Source organism: Vicugna pacos, chromosome 11 (genome assembly GCF_048564905.1).
Source record: "Vicugna pacos chromosome 11, VicPac4, whole genome shotgun sequence".
NCBI lineage: Eukaryota > Metazoa > Chordata > Mammalia > Artiodactyla > Camelidae > Vicugna > Vicugna pacos.
The window spans coordinates 85,857,113-85,876,470 of NC_132997.1; the positions used below are offsets into that span (position 1 = coordinate 85,857,113).

A 19,358-nucleotide genomic window follows, 5' to 3' on the forward strand; every position below is an offset into this window, starting at 1 on the left:
ATTACCATATGATCCAACAATTCCACTACTAGGCATTTACTCCCAAAGAATTGAAAATAAGTATTCAGACAAAGTCTGTACACAAGTGTTCACAGCACTATTAACCATAGCCAAAAGGTAGAAACAGCCCAAATATCAGCCGATGAATGAATCAGCAAAATGTGGTCTATCTGTACAATGGAATATTATTCAGCCAGAAGAAGGAATGAAGCCCCAATCCACGCTCGAACATGGATAAACCTTAAAAACATTATGCTGAGTGAAAGAAGTCAGACACAAAAGATCACGTATTATGTGATTCTACTGATACGAAATATTCAGAATTGGTAAATACATAGAATCAGAAAGTAAATTAGTGGTTGCCAGGGGTGAGGTGGAGGAGAGAGTGGGAGTGACTGCTTAATAGGTACATGGTTTCCATTTTGGGGTGATGAAAATGTTTTGGAAATAACCAGTGGTTGCACAACACTGTGAACGTATTAAATGTTGCGAAGTTGTAGGTTTTAAAATGGTCAATTCTGTGTTATGTGAATGGTACCTCAATTGAAAAAAAAAAACATGGGGAGGCAGGGAGGAAGTCTCTGAAATTCCATGTATATCCTATTCGAATTGGATAGCTGGTCAGCAACAGCAAAGTTGGTGAGCAATTTCAGGTGACAAATAGATAACGTCCTTCGGTGTTTTCTGCAAATAAAATCCCTTGTCAATTTGGGCAAGGTGCTTTCATTCTCTTGAAGCCGTGGCCTTGGCATTCGTGAATAGCTCCCTTGTTTGAGGTGAAGTGGACAGGCTCATCCCATTTGTGGGCAGTAGGAAGGAATATGTCTGAAAGGAATGCTCAAGAATTGGCCAAGCACGGTCCAGATTAAACCAGATATGTTTTTGTCTATCCCATACCAGACTCTTATTACTTGAACCAATAGTTACTGAGGTTTCATAAAAATCCAGTGTTCCAGGTTTTCTAGGGAGAAAAAAAATCTGACCATCTGGTGATCCCGGGCTCACATAACATCGTAACATCGTAACAATAGGCTGGGCTGGACTGTAGGTGCTACCTGGAAGCTGGTCCTGGGCTTTCTCTTTCTCTTCCCTTTGTGTTACCTGCCAGGCAATTCACCCTCCCTCCTCCCCCACCCACACGGCCACATCTCAACACACATTTCACCTTTAGACCGTCTTCTGAAGACATTGTTTGCAAAGTCTCCCATTTAATTTTCCATTAAAATATAAAATCTGCCACGTGTAAGTACAGGGGAAAAGTTCTCAGTGCCACAATTTGTTCTCCCAGCTGAGAAGGGGCCACAGGTAAGAATCTCTTATTTGAAGGTGGGGTGAGGGCAGAGAGAAGCATCCTGGATCCTAAGATGCTACCAGACCCCTGGCAGTATCTCAGGCTGAGGGGAGGCATTGGTGGCGGGAGAGATGGAACAGCACAAAGCCAGTTTCTCCTCCGTCTGGTCCTCCTACACATTCTGTCAATTTTGCAATTTTCCCGGGCGGCCCCGCTTCTCAGTCTGGGTTGGGTGGCTGGCCTTAGAACGGCGTCATGCCTGGCTGGCTTTTGAGCATGTTTTGCCTCCTGAACTGCCACTTCTCCTGCCAGTCCAGGTAAGGCCGGATTCCAAAAAGCTCAGCTCTCAGAATCTTGGCAGGTGGTCACAATGGCGCTCATTGTTAGGTAACCTAGCACCTGTGGGGCTGGGCTTTTGTTTTTATCTTCCCTTCAACACAATGTGGAAGAAACCAAGGAGATGGGGGCAGTCATCCCAGAATCCGGAAGTTGTTTTCTTCCATTAAATGGGAAGGGACCAAATTCAGGTAATAAACCATCAGAGGGACAGAAAAATGATTCAAGTGACTCAGGATTTCCTGTGACTACTCCTGCTCCCATGGAAAATTTCTAGGCCTTATGGCCTTTATTAGAGTGGAATGAACTGTTTCCCTTAATGGAGAAAGCTCCAGATGCCAGCGAGTGTCAGCTGCCCCAAAGCTCTATGGGTAACTGCGGTCTCGATCTGATAAAACCTTTCATTGGACTCACCCGGCTCTCCTGATTTTGAATCAGTGGGAGTGTTTGGCTTCATCTCTGTGATATTGTTCTGTGGAGCCTTGCAGTAAACTTTACAGAATACAAATTTTGAACTTCCTTTGCTGTCACCTGTAAGGGGCCAGACAAATTCAGGCTCCTTAAACTCTGTGGCTCCATTCTATAAGGTAAAAATGAGCTGTGGCTTTGTAGATTTTAATAGGGAAGCAGCAGTGGGAGATGGTGACCAACCTTGGACAAGTCACTTTATTTCTGGGAGTTTCTATTTTCTTGTCTGTAAAATGCTACTGCGGGACATTGGTTGAGTTAAATTAGATAATCCACGTAAACACCCATGTGTGTGCTGCTGTTATGCCCTAATCAAATCTGAAAGTTGTGAGGGCAGAGCTGGGCTTCAGCGAGAGTAAGTTCCTAGGACCTGCCCAAATGTTCGCCCCTCCTCTTAGAGTAGTTTGAAGCTCAGCTTGGCTGGAAACTACAAGAAAAGCTAAGGGGGAGGGGCGGGGGAGGACCTTGTTTCTTTTGGTTCCTTGCGATCTCTTCCTGGCCTAAATCTTCAGTGCTCACCTGCTACCGTGTGCTGGGCCCATTCTCCAGCATCGTTGCTGTACCCCTGGCAAAGGTTGCCTCCAATAAGAATGGTTCCTCCATGTCTCTGGAGGAGAGGACGTTGGACCATAGCAAGTTGTGATGCTGCTGATCTCTGAGACCCTCCTGATGGCTCAGGAAAAAAGGCAATAAGCAATAAGCAAGGCATAGCTGGTTAGCAGAAAGTGTCCTTCACACGGAATGCTTGATTTCTAAGATCTGTGGTGTCACCTCTCGAGAGGTTCCCCCCTCCGGTTTACACTACGGAAATCCAGCTGTAAGGGTCCTTCATGACCCTCAGTCCTCCAGGGCAGGGGGAGCTCTCTGGAGCATCCTCCTCTGACTACCCGCCTATGTCGGGTCCAGAGGGCTTCTTCTAGGCTTCGTGAGCCAAAAATGAAAGGGTAGTCGTTTCTCAAAATTACCTGGGAAATGATTAACATGTTTCCTTTGATCCTTTCTGCCTTGTGGGAGGACATTCAAGCAGCAGAGGTGGAGAATGCATTCTACTATTTTCGATATTGCTAAGGTGAACAGTGAGGGGAGTTTGGCTGCTAGAGGGGTTCAACCCTGGCTGATTGGAGGGTTAGAGGCTGTGTGTGTATGTGTGTTCTGTAAACATAGAGTTACTGAGAAAAAAAATATGGCCATTTCCTCTTAACTTTTTCTTTCTTCTTTTTTTTTTTCTTTTTTTAAGGTCTGAATTTACTGCTGCTGCCATTCACAAAGATGCTTTTTATTTTTAACTTCTTGTTTTCCCCACTTCCAACCCCGGCACTGCTCTGCATCCTGACCTTTGGAGCTGCCATCTTCCTGTGGCTAATTAACAGACCTCAGCCAGTCTTGCCGCTTGTGGATCTGAACAACCAGTCAGTGGGAATCGAGGTAACTTAACTAATCAGCCTTTCAGTGTGTCAGCTTTGATCGAAGAACACACGCTGTCATTCAAGACCTTAGATTAACTGGGTGTAGTGTGGTGGGAAAGTAAGCTTTTTTGGGTTAGCAAAACCCAGAAAATTTACAAGTTTAAACTTCTTGTAATGGCACGTTTTCCTTCGTAATAAAGTTGAAACCGTTGTTAGGTTCTGTGATGCCAGTAATCCAGATCTGGGGTTGGCAGACTACAGCCCACAGGCAAAATCCATCTTTTTTTGTGTGAGTAGCAAGCCAAGAATATTTTTTACAGTTTTAAAGGGATATGTAAAAAAAATTTTTTAAAAGAGGGACAGATCATATGTATTCCACAAAGCCTGAAGTATTTACTATCTAGCCCTTTACAGAAAAAGTTTGCTGACCCATATCTAGAATGATAGAGTCAGTACTCTGGGGACAAGAGAACACTAATTGGGTGGTCAGTGTCTGAGAACGGTAAAGAAGTGATTGCATTAAATTCCAGCTTTGAGTTAACACTTACCCTTAAAACTGACAGACCTTGAACTGGGCTTCTCCCCTCAATTTCCCTGACTTTTCGGCAAACACACAGCTCCCTATATCCCTGAGCCAAGGGAAAGCTCCAAGAATGTTCTCCCATCATTTTGCATCTTCAGTCCTTCTCAGAGAAAAAAAAAAGTTACTGTTCCTTTGTAAAGCTAACCCCACTCTGATCTTTTTACAAATTTCGTTCCTCTGCTCTGGAATCTCACTCCAAGTTACCTCCACCCTCCACCACCTTCCCTTTTATCTGGAAGATGTTCATCAGCATCTTCACGTCCTGTGGACCCTGCTGCTTCAGGCCACCTCTTCTTCAGTCGTCCCTTTCACACCCAGTCTTTCAGAGTGGTCTGCTTGTTGATTTCCCCTTCTGACTTCCAACCCGCTGAGGTCTGACCTTTACGCCCACTCTCCCTGAACTTCTCTGAGTCACTCATAATCTCACTTCTAAATTTAAGGATTTCCCCTTCAGCCTTCCTCTCAATGGATCTGACACACCATCTTCCTTGAAACTTCTCCTTTTGCCTTTAATATCCATCAATGAGATTTCTTCCTAATTCCAAGACAGTCTGTCTTCGTCACTTAGGTCCTTTCCTCTCCTCATCCTACAGTTTCAGTCTCACCATCTCTTGATTCCTCTAACGTACGGATTGACAGACATGTTCTGTAAAGGCCAGACAGTGAAGAGTCTAAGCTTTGCAGACCACGTGGGTTCTGTTGCAACTACTCCACTCTGCTGTCACAGAGGGGAAGCACCAGAAACTATGTAAATGAATGCATATGGCTGTGTTCCCTTACAGCTTTTTTTTTTAAATAAAAGTAAGTGACAAGCCATATATGGCCCCAGATTATGGTCTGCCAATCCCTGCTTTCATAGTCTCACAGCTGAGAAGGCGCCCCCTCTCCCATGACGTGAAAGCACACCTAGAAGGCGCTGAGCCCCAAATCTGACTTTCTAGTCCTCACCTCTCCCCGAGTTCTGGCTCATCTCAGCGACACTCAAGTACCTCAGGCTCAACACACCTCTTCACTGTGCATCTTCTCCCTTACACGCATGCACACACACACACACCCTTCCATGTTTCCCCTCCTGCTCTATCTCAGGTAAATGCCTCTCTCCTTACCCAGTTGCCTAAAGTTGAGTCAAATCATCTTTCATTCTTCCTGCTTCCTCAGTCTGTGTAAATAGGCAGCAAGACCCCGTCTTCCTTTCCTACAAAAAAGAATTTTATTTTTGACACCTTGACTTGTAATGCGACATCTCATGGAAAGCCTGTCTGATGCTGTAGATGAGGTCACATCTCTTGTTACAGCCTCGTGTGTGACCTTGTACTTTTATAGCCCTTATCTCGGTAGTAATGTACATTTTTCAATGCTTATTTAATTGATGCCTCTTCCCTCTAAACTAACTCTCATGAGGGTGGGACCGTGCCTACAGCTCCTCTGGTTGCTCCAGGATCTGCGTCAGAGCCTGATCCTGTAGTTCTAGCTGACATTTCTAGACATATCCTTGGCGACTCCCTCTTTCTCAGATACCCTGTTCTTAAACTGCCCACCAGACTCTGCAATGTGTTTTCTTGCTTCTGTGCCTTGTATTTTTTTTAATTGATGTGCAGTTGATTTACAGTACTGCATTAGTTTCTGGTGTACAGCACAGTGATTCACTTCTTTTATGTAGTCCATTCTGGGCTATTATAAGTTATTTGGTATAATTCTCTGTGCTGTACAGTAAATCTTTGTTGCTTTCTCTGTACCTTAATTCAGGCTGTCCCTTCGCTCTGAATTGTTTTCCTTTCCCTCCTCTCTACCAGACTGCTTCCTTTTTTGATAAGTGCTTGCTTGTCTTCAAAGTCTCTATTGAGATATTATTTCTTCCCTATGGCCTTTCTACTTGATACAGAATTGATTGCTCCGTTCAGCTCCCCAAACACTTTTTTTTATTGCAACATTTCATCACTGTATTATATTTGCATGTTTTTCCCTTCTTTCCCCACCCCAGCTCCAAAATCTCTCATCTACAAGGTGCTCATGAATAGGGATTTTGTCTTAACTCACTTGGCATCTAGAGTTTTGCACAGTGCCTGGAACATAGTATGCATGTGATAGATGTTGAACATTGATGTGATTTTTAAAAAAGGATTTAGTTATAATATTCTCTCTCCTCTGTATGTGTATGGGGTTGTGGGGGAAGCTAGGGAATTTGGAGGAGATTGCCAGAAATGTAACTGATAATCTCTGGGTTTCTCTGATGTGAAGATTCTACAAATTTGAGATTTTAAAGAACTGGTTGAATACTAAAGAGGTCATCCCTGTGATCTCAATGGTCATCACCATTTCTGGTCCCTGCAATTCAATCCATAAGGATTTAGAAAGGGTGGGGGGAAGACTCAGGCTTGCCTAAACTTGATCGTGTGTCATAGGGAGGAGCGCGGAGAGGTCCTTGCCAGAAAAACAACGACCTAATACGTTACTACTACTCGGATGCCAAGACAATGTATGAACTTTTCCAGAGAGGACTTGCTGTGTCTGGTAAGCCTGGCAGTCTAACCTTGCCTGTAAGCCCAGGGCGGGGTCTTGTTCCATACCTCCCCTTCCCTTTCTCACTTCTAAAACCCCAGCTGTGTGAATGTGGTGGTCGGAGAAGAATCACAACAGACAGAGCAGAGGGGACGAGAGCCCAGTATCAGGATGAGTGCTGGAATCTGGGTAGACGTGCCTTTGAAGCGCAGTCCTTCTCTTTCCAGCTGTGTGACTTTGTACAAACCACTTTGCCTCCCTGAATCTTTCCTCACACTTAACACAAGGAGAACTTCTCGGCCAAGCTGTTGTTAAAGAGTCAACAGTAGGGAGATACTGTGATTAATTCATTAATACGTTGCATTTGTTTAGGAGCATGCTTTACATAAACGCAGTTTCCTGCCTTACGGAATCTGAGCCAGAATTAGCCTTTGGGCCTCTGGCTTCTCACTTGCCCTTGCCCCTAGCCCCACACTACTAGCCCTGCCGCTGCTCTTAGCATCACAGATGGCAATTATCTTTCAGTCTTTCTTAGAAACCTCACCACATGACCTTCGGTATGCTCACCTGGAACATAGCAAGCCTCGGTACTTTTATCTTGTAGCACTGAACACAATGTTAGGTACACTATTTTTGTTTTAAAATCGATGGACTTAGCTCTCCTATAGCTATTTTTTTGTGATGGAGGCACTGGGGATTGAACCCAGGACCTCATGCAGGCTAAGCACAGTCTCTACCACTGAGCTATACCCCTCCCCCCATAACTTTTATCTTTCAGGTGATACCCTGTCCAGGCAGAGGTATACCTGTGTGACTTCTTGTCCCTCCCTCCCCTTCTGCCTTTTAACTGCAACCACGGCAACGTTTAATCGCCAGCTCCTGTCGAGCGCTAACCAGGCAATCATACCGCACATATATCGTCTACTTAATCTTCCCTACCCCTTAGGGATTAGTTGTTATCACCCCCATTTTTAAAAGTGAGGAAACAGACACAGGTTCAGGAACATTCCAAAAGGTAACAGAACTAGAAAATGTCGAAGCTGACACTGAAATCTGAGTCCGTCTGTCCGAGTGGATTGTTCTGTTTGAGGTCAGCTCTTAAGTGTTTTATAAAAGTACTTGCTCCTCAGGCAACAAAAGATTTATTTTAAAGAAAGCTGTCTAAAGTTTCCAGAGAGGACTGTGCTCAGTATTTCTGGTTCCAGATCAGCACTTACTTAGACTTCCAGGCAAATAACAAACCACAACCAAACCAATCATTAGTTTCTCTACTTATTTGGCAACTTAAGATAGTACACAGCTAAGGTGATAGATTTTTATTTGGGATTTCCCACTTTTTGAACTTTTCTTCATTCAGTGTGTGTTGTTATTATAACGAGAAACAAGGCATTTAGCACGTGATATGCAGTACACAGGACACTACTTCATTTAGAAATTGGCTTTTCGATACTAAACTAAAACTACACAGATAAAAGTAAAATGGCTTCTCGGGTAAGTAGGCACGAGAAATCCAGCCTGGCCATTTCCATAGAAGAAGGACACCTCTGTTTACAACTAGGATTGACTACCTCAGCCCTAAACTATAGCTTGAACCCCTACCCAGTAAATGGTCTATGTTGAGAATCACCTGTGGGTAGTGTTTAATCATAGATCCTTGTTTCACTGAGTCAGAATTCTGGATAGCTTGACCTCAGAACATGGAGTTTTAGCAGAGCTTTCCGGGGGTTCTGCATGCCAGAGTTTCAGCCCAGCTTACGGCCCCAGTTTTGCCAGCAGTTGTTCACGGGTGGGCGCTTTGTGGGCGGCCACGTCTTAGTGCAGAAGGAGATCTAAGTTGAATAAGTTTATCAAAGGCTAGCCTGTTGCCTGGTCAGGACTTCGGCTAATCAGACGGAAGCTGATTAGGGCACAGAGTTTAATGAGACTCCAGTGGTTCACCTTTGGGCCAGTTATTTGACTTTTCCTTGGCCATGGTCCTCTGCTAGTATGTACATCAACAGGGAAGTGATAAGGGCATGGGGTATAGGGTTTTTGCCACCTTCGTCAGCTCTGCCATTTACTAAATCTGGGGTCATCACGGCCTTTCATGATTCTCAGTACCATGGTGCTAACTCATTGGGTCTTCCCAGTAACTACTGTCAATGTGCCTAGCACAGAGTAAGCCTTCCGTAAATGGTCACCATCATCGGTGATTAATGTCACTGCGAACAATCCCATTGGTAGAGCACCAGCAGCGCGCGCTCTGGGCTGGAGCAGTGGCTGGGGGCACTGACCACAGAGCTTGCCTGGCTTCAGGGAACGTCGCAGCCTGAGACTTGACTTCTTGAGCTTTCATGGAGCTATTTCAGCAGAAAGAATAAGTACTACCGTTTCCTGGGGACAGCCTCCTCATTCTTTTTTTTTTTTTTTTTTTGAAAAACATCCCTTTAATCAGAAGGGCTAGCTCTTTCCTGCTTTCTTTCCTATTTCCTCTGTCACTTAGTCTGGAAGTTCACTTATTTGCCTCTGGATTCCTAGTAACCCTCTCATGGAATGCTTCCTTTCGGCCAGATCTGAATTCCTCTCGGCAATTTGGCTAGATCCTCTGTGCAAAATTTCCTTCCCTTTGGCTTTTCTATTTATAACTCAGCCTCATTCTGGCTTTGATGTGGGGGCTTCTCAGTCAGTTAAGGTTGTTTCTTATCTTAATACCATAACTTCCGTGGCTTCTGTGGGTGAGATTACTTCTCACTCTGGCACGTGGATATTCCCAGACTCATTTTGATTCTAAATAAGGCTGAGTAGCTTAGATGTTCAGAAGTTTAATTCTACGATCAACTGTAAGACACCACTGTGAAAGTATTGAAGGCAAATGTACGTGTGTGTGTACCCGTGTGCACCTGTGCTGTGTGCTCGTGTGTGTGTGTTCTTGTAGGTCTTTGAGTCTCAGTGTCTCAGAAGACACTCTCATAGGAACGGGCAAAGTACGTTACCGGATGATTCACGGGAGTAAATAAAACTGAACACACAAGGGGAAAGGTCCCACTTTAATAGCTGTTAGACTAAAGCAGTAGCTTTTAAAACAGAAGACATGTTTAAAAAGAGACTGCTTTAGTGCCTAGGACCTGATAGATTGCTATTGGGAGAAAAGCCAATTTGTCACAACTGCCCCACCAAGCAGTGTGGCGCTAGGTATCAAAAACCTGACCTGTTCTGACCAACCAGCCCCTGCTGCCCTCCCCAACCCAGTCATTTCATTCTAGATGAAATAAATATTCTATTCTAAGAAAATGTTCTAAGTTTGAAATGGTCAACCTGAAAGTATGTGTCATAGCATTATTTAAGATGTCAATCTTGGAAGCAATCTTAAATGCCAACGATGAGATAAATTCAGCCACAGTCAAGCCCTTCATTGATTGGCCATAAGGAGGCCATTAAAATCTCCACAGAGAAGAAATAATAACAAGGGAGTGTTTATATCAAACAGGGGAGGGAAGCTGGAGACCAAAATGTATCTGTGAAATGAACATAATCCTGCAAAGCTATGCAAAAGGAGTGTGAAAAGAAATATCAGTGCTAATAATGGTATTTATGTGATGAGATTATTGATGACTTGTGTTTTGATTTTTTTCTTAAATTTTTCTGAGCATATGTGTCTTATTGTAGGGAAGTTTGATCCAAGATTATCCAGTACAGGCTGTTTGTGTGCACTGTGGACTTTTGCTTGTTCATATCACGCGGGCTAGTCCACATGTGTGTCTTTCTCCAAAGGCTTGTTACCGTGGAGGTGACACTTTCCACCATGGAACCACCCCTGTTCTGTAGAATTTCCTAAATGTTTCAAGTGCAGTTTACAAGGCTCTGCCTTTGAGAACTGAGTACTTACTGTCTTTGAATTTCCTCGGCACATGGGGGCTCACATTCTCACTGGATTTATCCTTTGTGTCTTGTCAACCGTCTCTTACCTTCTCTAGTCCAAAAACATTGTGACTGGAGCTGATTTTCTTTTAATGTTATGTTTCTAGACAATGGGCCTTGCTTGGGATATAGAAAACCAAACCAGCCCTACAGATGGCTGTCCTACAAACAGGTAAGTCAGACCCGTGATTTTGGAGGGAGTCTTTTGTGAATGTGGTGCCCTGAGCTAATTTGGTCTGCTTGGGGGTCTTGACTGCTTCTTTTTTTCTCTCTCTTCCTCTCTCTTGCATAGGTGTCTGATCGAGCAGAGTACCTGGGCTCCTGTCTCTTGCATAAAGGATACAAGCCATCACCAGACCACTTTATTGGCATCTTTGCTCAGAATAGGCCAGAGGTAACCATACTGAAATTAACTCAAGGAAATGAGCCAGGGCTAAGTCTAAAGATCTGATACCCTACCCCAAATCCAGCTCTCTAGTGCTTGCTGATGACTTATCAAAGCTATTTAAAGACCTTAGAGTCTTTAAATATTGCTCCTTGAGAGAGTTACGGCTCAGGACCTCTTTAATGCCTGGTTGAATGTCTAGTGCTACGTGCTAGGTGACTGGACTTCTCTTACGTGTCTACCGTTGTGTGTCATTTAAACCGGCCTATTGTATGAGGAAAGTGAGGAAGCTATGAGGGACTGGCGAGTGAGACCTTGAGGATGATGTGGAAAGGGATATATTCGTATTAGAGTTGAAACTTGTTGGGGGGAACCGTATAGCTCAGTGGTAGAGTGTGTGCTTAGCATGCGAGAGGTCCTGGGTTCAATCCTCAGTACCTCCATTAAAAAAATAAATAAACCTAACTACTCCCCCACAAAAAATAAAGGCACAGTTATTTAAGTTTCACAACATTGTAAACTGACTATACTTCAATGAAAACAGAGAAAAAAAGGAAGGCAATGTAACTCTTTTTAACTTAAAAAAAAAAAAGAATTGAAACTTACATGTTGTACCTGAACTAGTAACCAAGCCCTCCATTTATCCTGAGACCAGCCATACCCATCTTGACCGATGAATTGAAAGCAGATTTTAGGCACTAAGATGCTTGGAGTTAAGTTTCTCATCTCCAAGTTCAAGTTAAGTCTTTAGGCCCAGATCCTCAGAGAAGGTCTTTGTACGCTTCAGGATAGTGGAGTGACATTTGTTCACTCGAGCCAGTTGCTTCACCGAAAATCTGAGGGGGCACTGGCTGCACTTTTCGGTGAATCTGCGTGCCCCCTCTTTGTTACACCCACCCTCAGTAAGAAGAGATTTCCTTGACTCTAGTTCAGGAACTCAACACCAAACCTAGTGTACTATTAATACCACAAACTGGTGGCTTAAACAAAAGTGTTTTCTCACAATTTTGGAGGCTGGAAGTTCAAGGCCAAGGTGTCAACAGGTTTGGTTTCTCCTGAGGCCTCTCTTCTTGGCTTGCAGACAGCCACCTTCTTGCTGTGTCCTCACAAGACCTTTTGTCTGTCATTCCCAGAGTCTCTTCCTCTTCTTATAGGGACAACACTTACATCAGGGCCCTGCCCTTCTGACTTACAATTAGTCAGACACCCTTATGGTAATTAACCTTAATGTCACCTTAAAGGCACTGTCTACAAAAACAATCACATTGGGGTAGGGCTTCAACATGAATTGTGGGGGGAGGGGAGAATGCAGTTCAAAACCCCTAGACTGACATTTAAGGTCCACCGGTAGCAGATCCTGACCCACCTTTCCAGTTCTTTTCCTGTCACTCTTCATGCTTGCTGATGTGGACATAGTGATGTCATGCAGTCCTACCTTGTTCATTCACTTCTTCCTTGAATGCCTTCTCTGTCTCCACCTCCATAATGAAATCCTACCAGTCCTTCAAAGCACTGCCCAATTTCCATCACTTTTCCCAAAGTGGTCCCAGAGAGCCTTACCCCCCACCCCGAAAGTGACCCTGCCTCCTTCAGCCTCCCTGCTGCTCTCCATAACTCTTATGGATACAACTTATCACCCTCTGCCTCTGTTTTATAGTTGTCTCTGCCTATCTTATCGCCTTTATTTAATTATATTTTACAGCATCAGTGTGGCAGTCCCTTGGGCACTACAGTGATTTTTTTTTTAAACACACGACACAAAATAAGCCTTTGTTGACTAAATGATAGGATTAATACTTTTCCTCTTCAGAGTGTGCTCTAGGCCTTACTTGAACTTCTCTCCATACAGTGGGTCATCTCCGAGTTCGCTTGTTACACGTACTCCATGGTGGCTGTCCCCTTGTATGACACCTTGGGAGCAGAAGCCGTCATATACATCGTCAACAAGGGTAAACTTTGCTCTTACATTTTAACTTGATTCTTGTTCAATGCTGAGTAATTCCTCAAGATCTGCTTTTGTTAGCAAACTTAGAATGCTGTCACCAGAAAAACGCTCAAGTCTTTCTTGTCCTATGGTACCTAGGATATAATGTAGAGGGAAGTTACAAAAAACCCACAAGGCAGGGAGAGACTCAGATTGAGGTTTCGATGAAATGCTTCGAGGTGGTGTAGCATGACAATACAGTTTAAAGATAAGACTATTTTCACTGGCCGCACTGGATGAAAGGCCATAGAGTTAGTGAATAAATCACTTAATTGACTATGTCACCGGGAAACTGCTGGCTTAATTTCCTATTCTTATAGCTCTAAATCAATAAAGTTAACCAGCAGGGACCAAAGTCCATTGCGAGTCTGTAGGGAAAATTACCATCGTAAGAGAAACAGTTCAGGCTCGATGGGCAAGTAACACACATACCAGATGTTACTTTCTGTCACAGAACTGATAGCTTCAGTGAGTAGACCCATTTGAACTATAGACATAATCAGAAGTTTTCTGTTTATGTAACTAAGTATCAAAGCAAATGCTTACGTTAAAAGTCCTAAAAAATCATAAAATGCTTATCTGCTAAAATCCCCCTTGCCCCTCCTTTCCTTTCTAATCCCCACTCACCCCGCCCCAAAATAAAACACATTGACAGGACCACATCTAAGTGATTTATACACGTTGTCTGTATTTCTAAGCAGGAGGAATTTTGTGGCTCCGCTAGAAACTATAAACTGTTGGCAGCTTGCAAGAAAACTATGTATTTCTGTTTCAATTAAGCTTATTTATTATCAATGGAATGTCTCAGATTTTATACATTTTAAATCTGATTTGCAGACATAATCTCCTTTAGGAACCCAGTAGCTTTGAAACTTTCAAAAACCTCTTCCTCCTTGCAAGACATTCAGGCAAATCAGGAGGGTGACCTCTGCTCTGCTTCTGTTTTCAGCTGATATCGCCACGGTGATCTGTGATACGCCCCAGAAGGCATCAGTTCTGATTGAGAACGTGGAGAAGGGCCTCACCCCAGGCCTGAAACTGATCATCCTCATGGATCCCTTTGAGGACGACCTGAAGCAGAGAGGGGAGAAGTGTGGAGTTGAGATCTTATCCCTGTTTGATGCCGAGGTAAGGATCTGAAACTCAGCTTAGAGTTCAAGGTCTGGTGTGATGCCACAGGCAACTTGCAGGACTTCTACACAAGGGAGCAGACTGCTGTTCTCCAGAGGTGGCCCAAGAGGAGTAAATTGGACTCATGCTGTGATGCTTTGAGAATAATTTCCCCAAGACAACTCAGAAACCATGTTAGTGGGTGAGAAAGACCGATGGCCAGCATCCAAGTTGAGAATTTATAAATACAGAGGTCAGTGGTGGTCAAGGATGTGGTCCTGGAGCCAGGCTTTCTAGGTTCATGTTCCAGCTCCACATCCCTTAGTGAGATGGCATTGGGCAAATTACATCTCCCTTTCCCTCTCTGTAAAATGAGGGTAAAACTGTCCCTACTTCACAGAGGACTTGTAAAGTGTTAAACGAGAGAGCATCTGTAGTCCTCAGGACAGTGACTCGTAGGTAGTAAGTCTTGAAATGTCAAAGATTCATATTATTCAAAAAGATTTAGCAATGGCCCCAAATGACTGAACCCTGGGAGTCTGGTGGGAAGTTTGGACATGGGGACCTGCCCTCTTGAGTTGGTATTCTAAGGAAAATTTATGCTCTTCCCTGAGGTTTCCATGGTGCCTGAATGTTGGCTTCTGGGCCTGATCCAGGTTGGAAATGGGGTTGTATTCCTACAGAAGTGTTCTCATGGAAAGGGGAAAGGAGGGCTGTATTTGTCCCAAGTCTGTCCATCTCAACTAATGCCTTTCTTTCATGGTTTTCTGTTCATGTAGAATCTAGGCAAAGAGAACTTCAGAAAACCGGTGGTAAGTTTTCTTCTACTCAGATTTGAGTCTTGCCATATTCAACTTTCAAAGCTCACGGTAGACTAAGCCCTTGTGCTTCTGTCTCCAGCCTCCTGCCCCAGAGGACCTGAGCATCATCTGCTTCACCAGTGGGACCACAGGTCAGTACCCAGGAAGCTGTCCCAGGGGCCCCTGGTCAGCCAAAAGCATGGCTTGAGTCACTGACCCCTTCCTGGTGGGCTGGTAAATAGACCCTACCATGAGCCCTGTCCTCGGGAACTTACAACCCAAGACTTCTGAGTATGGTTGCCCGCACAGAGAGACCTAACCACAAGCAAATGAACTTCACTGAACACACTGGGAGGTGTTTACATGCTATGGATTTCGGGGGTCTTAAAGGTGGCATCACCAAGTCAACTTTTTTCCCCCAACCCACCATTCTCTCACTTTGACACCACTGGAACAGTTTCACCCAATCAAGGTAACCCAGTGATACTCTCCACAGACCGCTGGGTGCCCCACCCCACCCTGCCCTGCCCCGCCCCGCTCCCTATCTATTAGATCTCTTAATAAATTGTAATGTGACCCAGGATGACCTGTAGCTATTTCCGTTCCACTGTGTCCAGTTTATAAGGTGATAGCTAGGTCATATTTTTAGGTCTGAAGTCTTAGACATAGAAAAAAAAAGCACAAGGTGGGTTACTTAGATCTTACTTTTGCACTGTGTTGCTATCTGAGATTGTGGCTGTGCACTGGGTGGTAGTAGAGGGCTGATGATGCTGTCAGCAGTAGAATCTCTGGGGGCATCAGTCATTCATAAGCAGAGTCATACATCATTCATAAAAAGACAAAACGACAGGAGAAGCTCTTGGTTCCCTGGAACAGAACCAGTTGAATGTAGCCTCTCATTTCAATGACAAAGGCAACCTGTTAACTATATAACGGATCTTTCCACCTTTTGTTTCCTACAGGTGACCCCAAAGGAGCCATGATAACCCATGAAAATGTTGTTTCAAATGTTGCTGCTTTTCTCAAATTTATGGAGGTCAGTGATCAACTGAAAAAGACACCCTCGTTAAAATGTGAATCCGTCATAAGACTTTAATCTTCAGGTTAGAGGAGGCAGAGAGGGAAAATGACAGGTTTAAAGCCTGAGGGTTGACAAAGACTGGTGCATCTTTGTCTGGAGGACTGTATGTTTCCAAGTTTTACTCTTAAGAATCACTGCCGGTCTCTCCACCCAGTGCAGTTAGGGCATCTCTTAGATTTGCGCAGTGCACACTTGTGCAACTGTATGTGGCGGTCCTAGAAAGAAGTAGTGCTTAAATCTTCTTTGGAAGAGAAAGTTGGCATTAATCGAATGTTGTCTTCCTCCCATTCCCTGATCTCTAGTATTCTTTCGAGCCCACCCCTGAGGATGTGGCCATATCCTACCTCCCCTTGGCTCATATGTTTGAGAGGGTTGTACAGGTAAGGATTCTGTATTCCCAGCAGGTATGTGAAAAAAGGGTCCTGACTTGCCCATCCCATGTTCACTGGAAAAGGCAGCTTTACAGGATTTACAGTCCTTTCTCTCATGCGAAGGGCATGGGCAGGGAGCAGGCCCAGCTGGGTCCTCATCCTGGCATCACCCCTGAGCTGCCGCAGGGCCTTCCTCTGTGGGGTCTGTGTGTCCAATAGGGGTGAGCACTTGCTCCTGCCTCCACACAGGGTGCCTGTGAGTCCAGGGAGGTCCTAGCCCGGAGCTTATTAATTCTACCCTTAATTCTGAGCTGGGATTTTAGGCACTGTTTCTTCTTTTTTCTTTGGTTTAGGTTAGAATTTTTGGAAAAGCTCTAGGGTTGGAGAACAGGAACTTCCCCACAGAGGGGCAGAGAAGGAGCATTTGATCTGGGTGAGGTGTGTGGAGTGTGGAAGGTGGAGCCCCTCCAGGATTGTTTGCTCCCCAGGGGAGAGCTGGCCTTCTGTGAGTGGGCAGCAGTCTTTTCAAGCTATTCTGAGGCTGATTTGAGAACTGAAAGTAAAAGCACGGGTAAAAGTGTGGATGGAAAAACCCTTTCTCTGCTCCCCACTTGCATGCTTTTCAACCAGCCTGTCTGTTGTTGCATGAAATGCCAAAATGGAATATTCAGTTCCTTGGGCTAAAGTGTTGATATCTGATTAATAAAATATCAAATCTAAGAAGTCTATTTTTTAAATTGAAGTACAGTCAGTTTACAATGTTGTGTCAGTTTCTGGTACACAGCACAACGTGTCAGTCATACATATACATACATATATTCCTTTTCATATTCTTTTTCATTATAGGTTACTACAAGATACTAAATATAGTTTCCTGTGCTATGCAGAAGAAACTTGTTGTTTATCTATTTTATACATAGTAGTTAGTATCTGCAAATCCCAAACTCCCACTTTATCCCTCCCTACCCTCTTTCCCTTCTGGTAACCATAAGTTTTTTCCCTAGGTCTGTGAGTCTGTTTCTATTTTGTAAATAACTTCGTGTCCATTTTTAAGATTGCACATATAAGTGGTATCATGTGGTATTTTTCTTTCTTTTTCTGGCTTACTTCACTTAGAATGACAATCTCCAGGTCCATCCATGTTGCTGCAAATGACATTTTTTAATTCTTATTATGGCTGAGTAGTATTCCATTGTATAAATATACCACAACTTCTTTATCCGGTCATCTGTCGATGGACATTTAGGTTGCTTCCATGTCTTGGCTATTGTAAATAGTGCTTCTATGTAAGAAGTCTATTTTTTCACATTTTACCATTTCTGAAATTGAGATGGTCTTACTTTAATTTCTAGTTTAATTGGCATGTTCTAGTTTAATTGGCAGTGTTTTTTCTAAGTGCTACGTAACAAATGGTCTCTTACAAAGGATGATGCCTTGGTCACTCACCCAGAGCTGTGGGTGGAATAAAGGTGCACCTGCAGCCTTACAGTCTGTCTTACCTGTCCCGATACCTCGGCAGAAGTGAGTTTCCACCCTGTCTATTGGGTAGGGTCTCAGAGTTCTGGGCACCTGAAATGTTAGGGGTAGGGGGCTCTGTACATAGAAAAGTGCCCATGGATGTTGAATTAGTTCCTCAGTTCTGTCCAAAACAGACCCCACATGAATTGGTCCTTGGGCTCTGAGCACTGTTCTTTGGTTTTGCTTGTAGGCTGTTGTGTTCTCTTCTGGAGCCAAAGTTGGTTTCTTCCAAGGAGATATTCGGTTGCTGCCTGATGACATGAAGACTCTGAGGCCCACGTTGTTTCCCGCAGTGCCGCGACTCCTTAACAGGGTCTACGACAAGGTACTAGCCTTGCTTCTGCTGGGCTGGCCCCGAGATGAAGGAATTACCTGTGGCTTAGGCCTGACTGAGGCTCTCAGGGACTCTGTTGCTAAAAAACGTGCTCTGTTTCCACCCCCAGCCCGCTACGAGCATCTGGTTACAGCCATATACACAATTGCAGCCTTGAAAACCACAACCAATGAACCCCTCTTTCCCCTGGATGAGATTACTTAGAACTGATCTGGAGAAAGGGCTCAGTTCAGAGACCCGGGGACCCCCTCAGAATTCAGCTGACTTGCTGGGAAGTTGTTACTCTGATCTCATTACACCTACTGGTTAGTGTGCCTCTTGCTGAGGGGCCAGGCCCAGCGGTAAACACGTCATGTGCATTCCGTCATTTAGTCCCTGTAAAAGCACAGGAAGTCATGCCTACGCTGATTATCTGTAACTGGCAGATGAGGAGACTGAACCTTGGAGGTTAAATAACTTGGCCAGAGTCACATCTATTAAGGGGTCAGGCCAGAATCCCACTGCCATGGAACGGTTATAGCTGTTACTAAAGAGATCACTCCTTTCCTTAGGGTTGGTGGTTTTTCTAATTCAGTCATTTTTCTTGCCTGCATTAGCTGAGATTCTTCCATAAAGGCATGACAGATATTTGATTTTTTCCCCTTTATTTATCAATCTTCAAAACAATAAACGGGCACCCTAGCAATCTTCAAAAATAGTCAAGGAGATGTTTTTCTTTGTAATATTAGATACGACATGCACACATGCACATGATACATGGTATTCAATGAGCCATTCAATCAGTACCCCTAGGTGACTCTGTAGATAGATGCTACCTTTTTTTTTTTTTAACGGAGGTCCTGGAGACTGAACCCAGGACCTCGTGCATGCTAGGCCTGCGCTCTACCACTGAGCTATTTCCCTTCCCTCTCCCAATGCTGACTATTTTTTGAGGACATGCTTCTCTCAGTTGTCAAAGATGTTTGCTAAGGATAAGGAATCTGGAGGAGCTGGAACTCTGCATGTATGTATTAAGTTGACTGCTTTCTTCTAAGTGTGGGCTCGCGATTATTCAGCAAATCAGTTCATGAATGAGAGCCACCTCCTTACGAAGCTAGGAGGCACCATCCCATCTACAACAGGTTTCTAACTAAGAGGAACTATCACCCTGCAGGTGCAAAATGAAGCCAGGACACCCTTGAAGAAGTTCTTGTTGAACTTGGCCATTTCCTGTAAACTCAGTGAAGTGAAAAGGGGTATCATCAGACGCGACAGCTTCTGGGACAAGCTCATCTTTTCAAAGATCCAGGTACGTT

The 19,358-nt window shown here is 44.2% G+C and overlaps 1 protein-coding gene across 7 annotated transcripts in view; it reads left to right on the plus strand.

Annotated features, from left to right (window-relative positions):
* The window catches only part of ACSL5 (acyl-CoA synthetase long chain family member 5), a 56,727-nt gene that overhangs the window by 29,025 nt on the left and 8,344 nt on the right, over positions 1-19,358 (plus strand). For 5 of the 7 annotated variants that reach the window (XM_072971879.1, XM_072971881.1, XM_072971878.1 and 2 more), the window contains 12 exons: positions 3,333-3,520; positions 6,487-6,595; positions 10,588-10,652; positions 10,773-10,874; positions 12,715-12,814; positions 13,799-13,977; positions 14,739-14,771; positions 14,860-14,911; positions 15,722-15,795; positions 16,143-16,220; positions 17,920-18,054; positions 19,217-19,351. In XM_072971879.1, coding sequence (XP_072827980.1) covers positions 3,365-3,520; positions 6,487-6,595; positions 10,588-10,652; positions 10,773-10,874; positions 12,715-12,814; positions 13,799-13,977; positions 14,739-14,771; positions 14,860-14,911; positions 15,722-15,795; positions 16,143-16,220; positions 17,920-18,054; positions 19,217-19,351 — 1,218 coding nt within the window. In that variant the 5' untranslated portion in view covers positions 3,333-3,364. Of the gene's footprint in view, positions 1-1,719; positions 1,819-2,070; positions 2,215-3,332; positions 3,521-6,486; positions 6,596-10,587; positions 10,653-10,772; positions 10,875-12,714; positions 12,815-13,798; positions 13,978-14,738; positions 14,772-14,859; positions 14,912-15,721; positions 15,796-16,142; positions 16,221-17,919; positions 18,055-19,216; positions 19,352-19,358 lie in introns of those variants that run through there. The other 2 variants (XM_072971877.1, XM_072971882.1) reach the window with 2 other exon arrangements.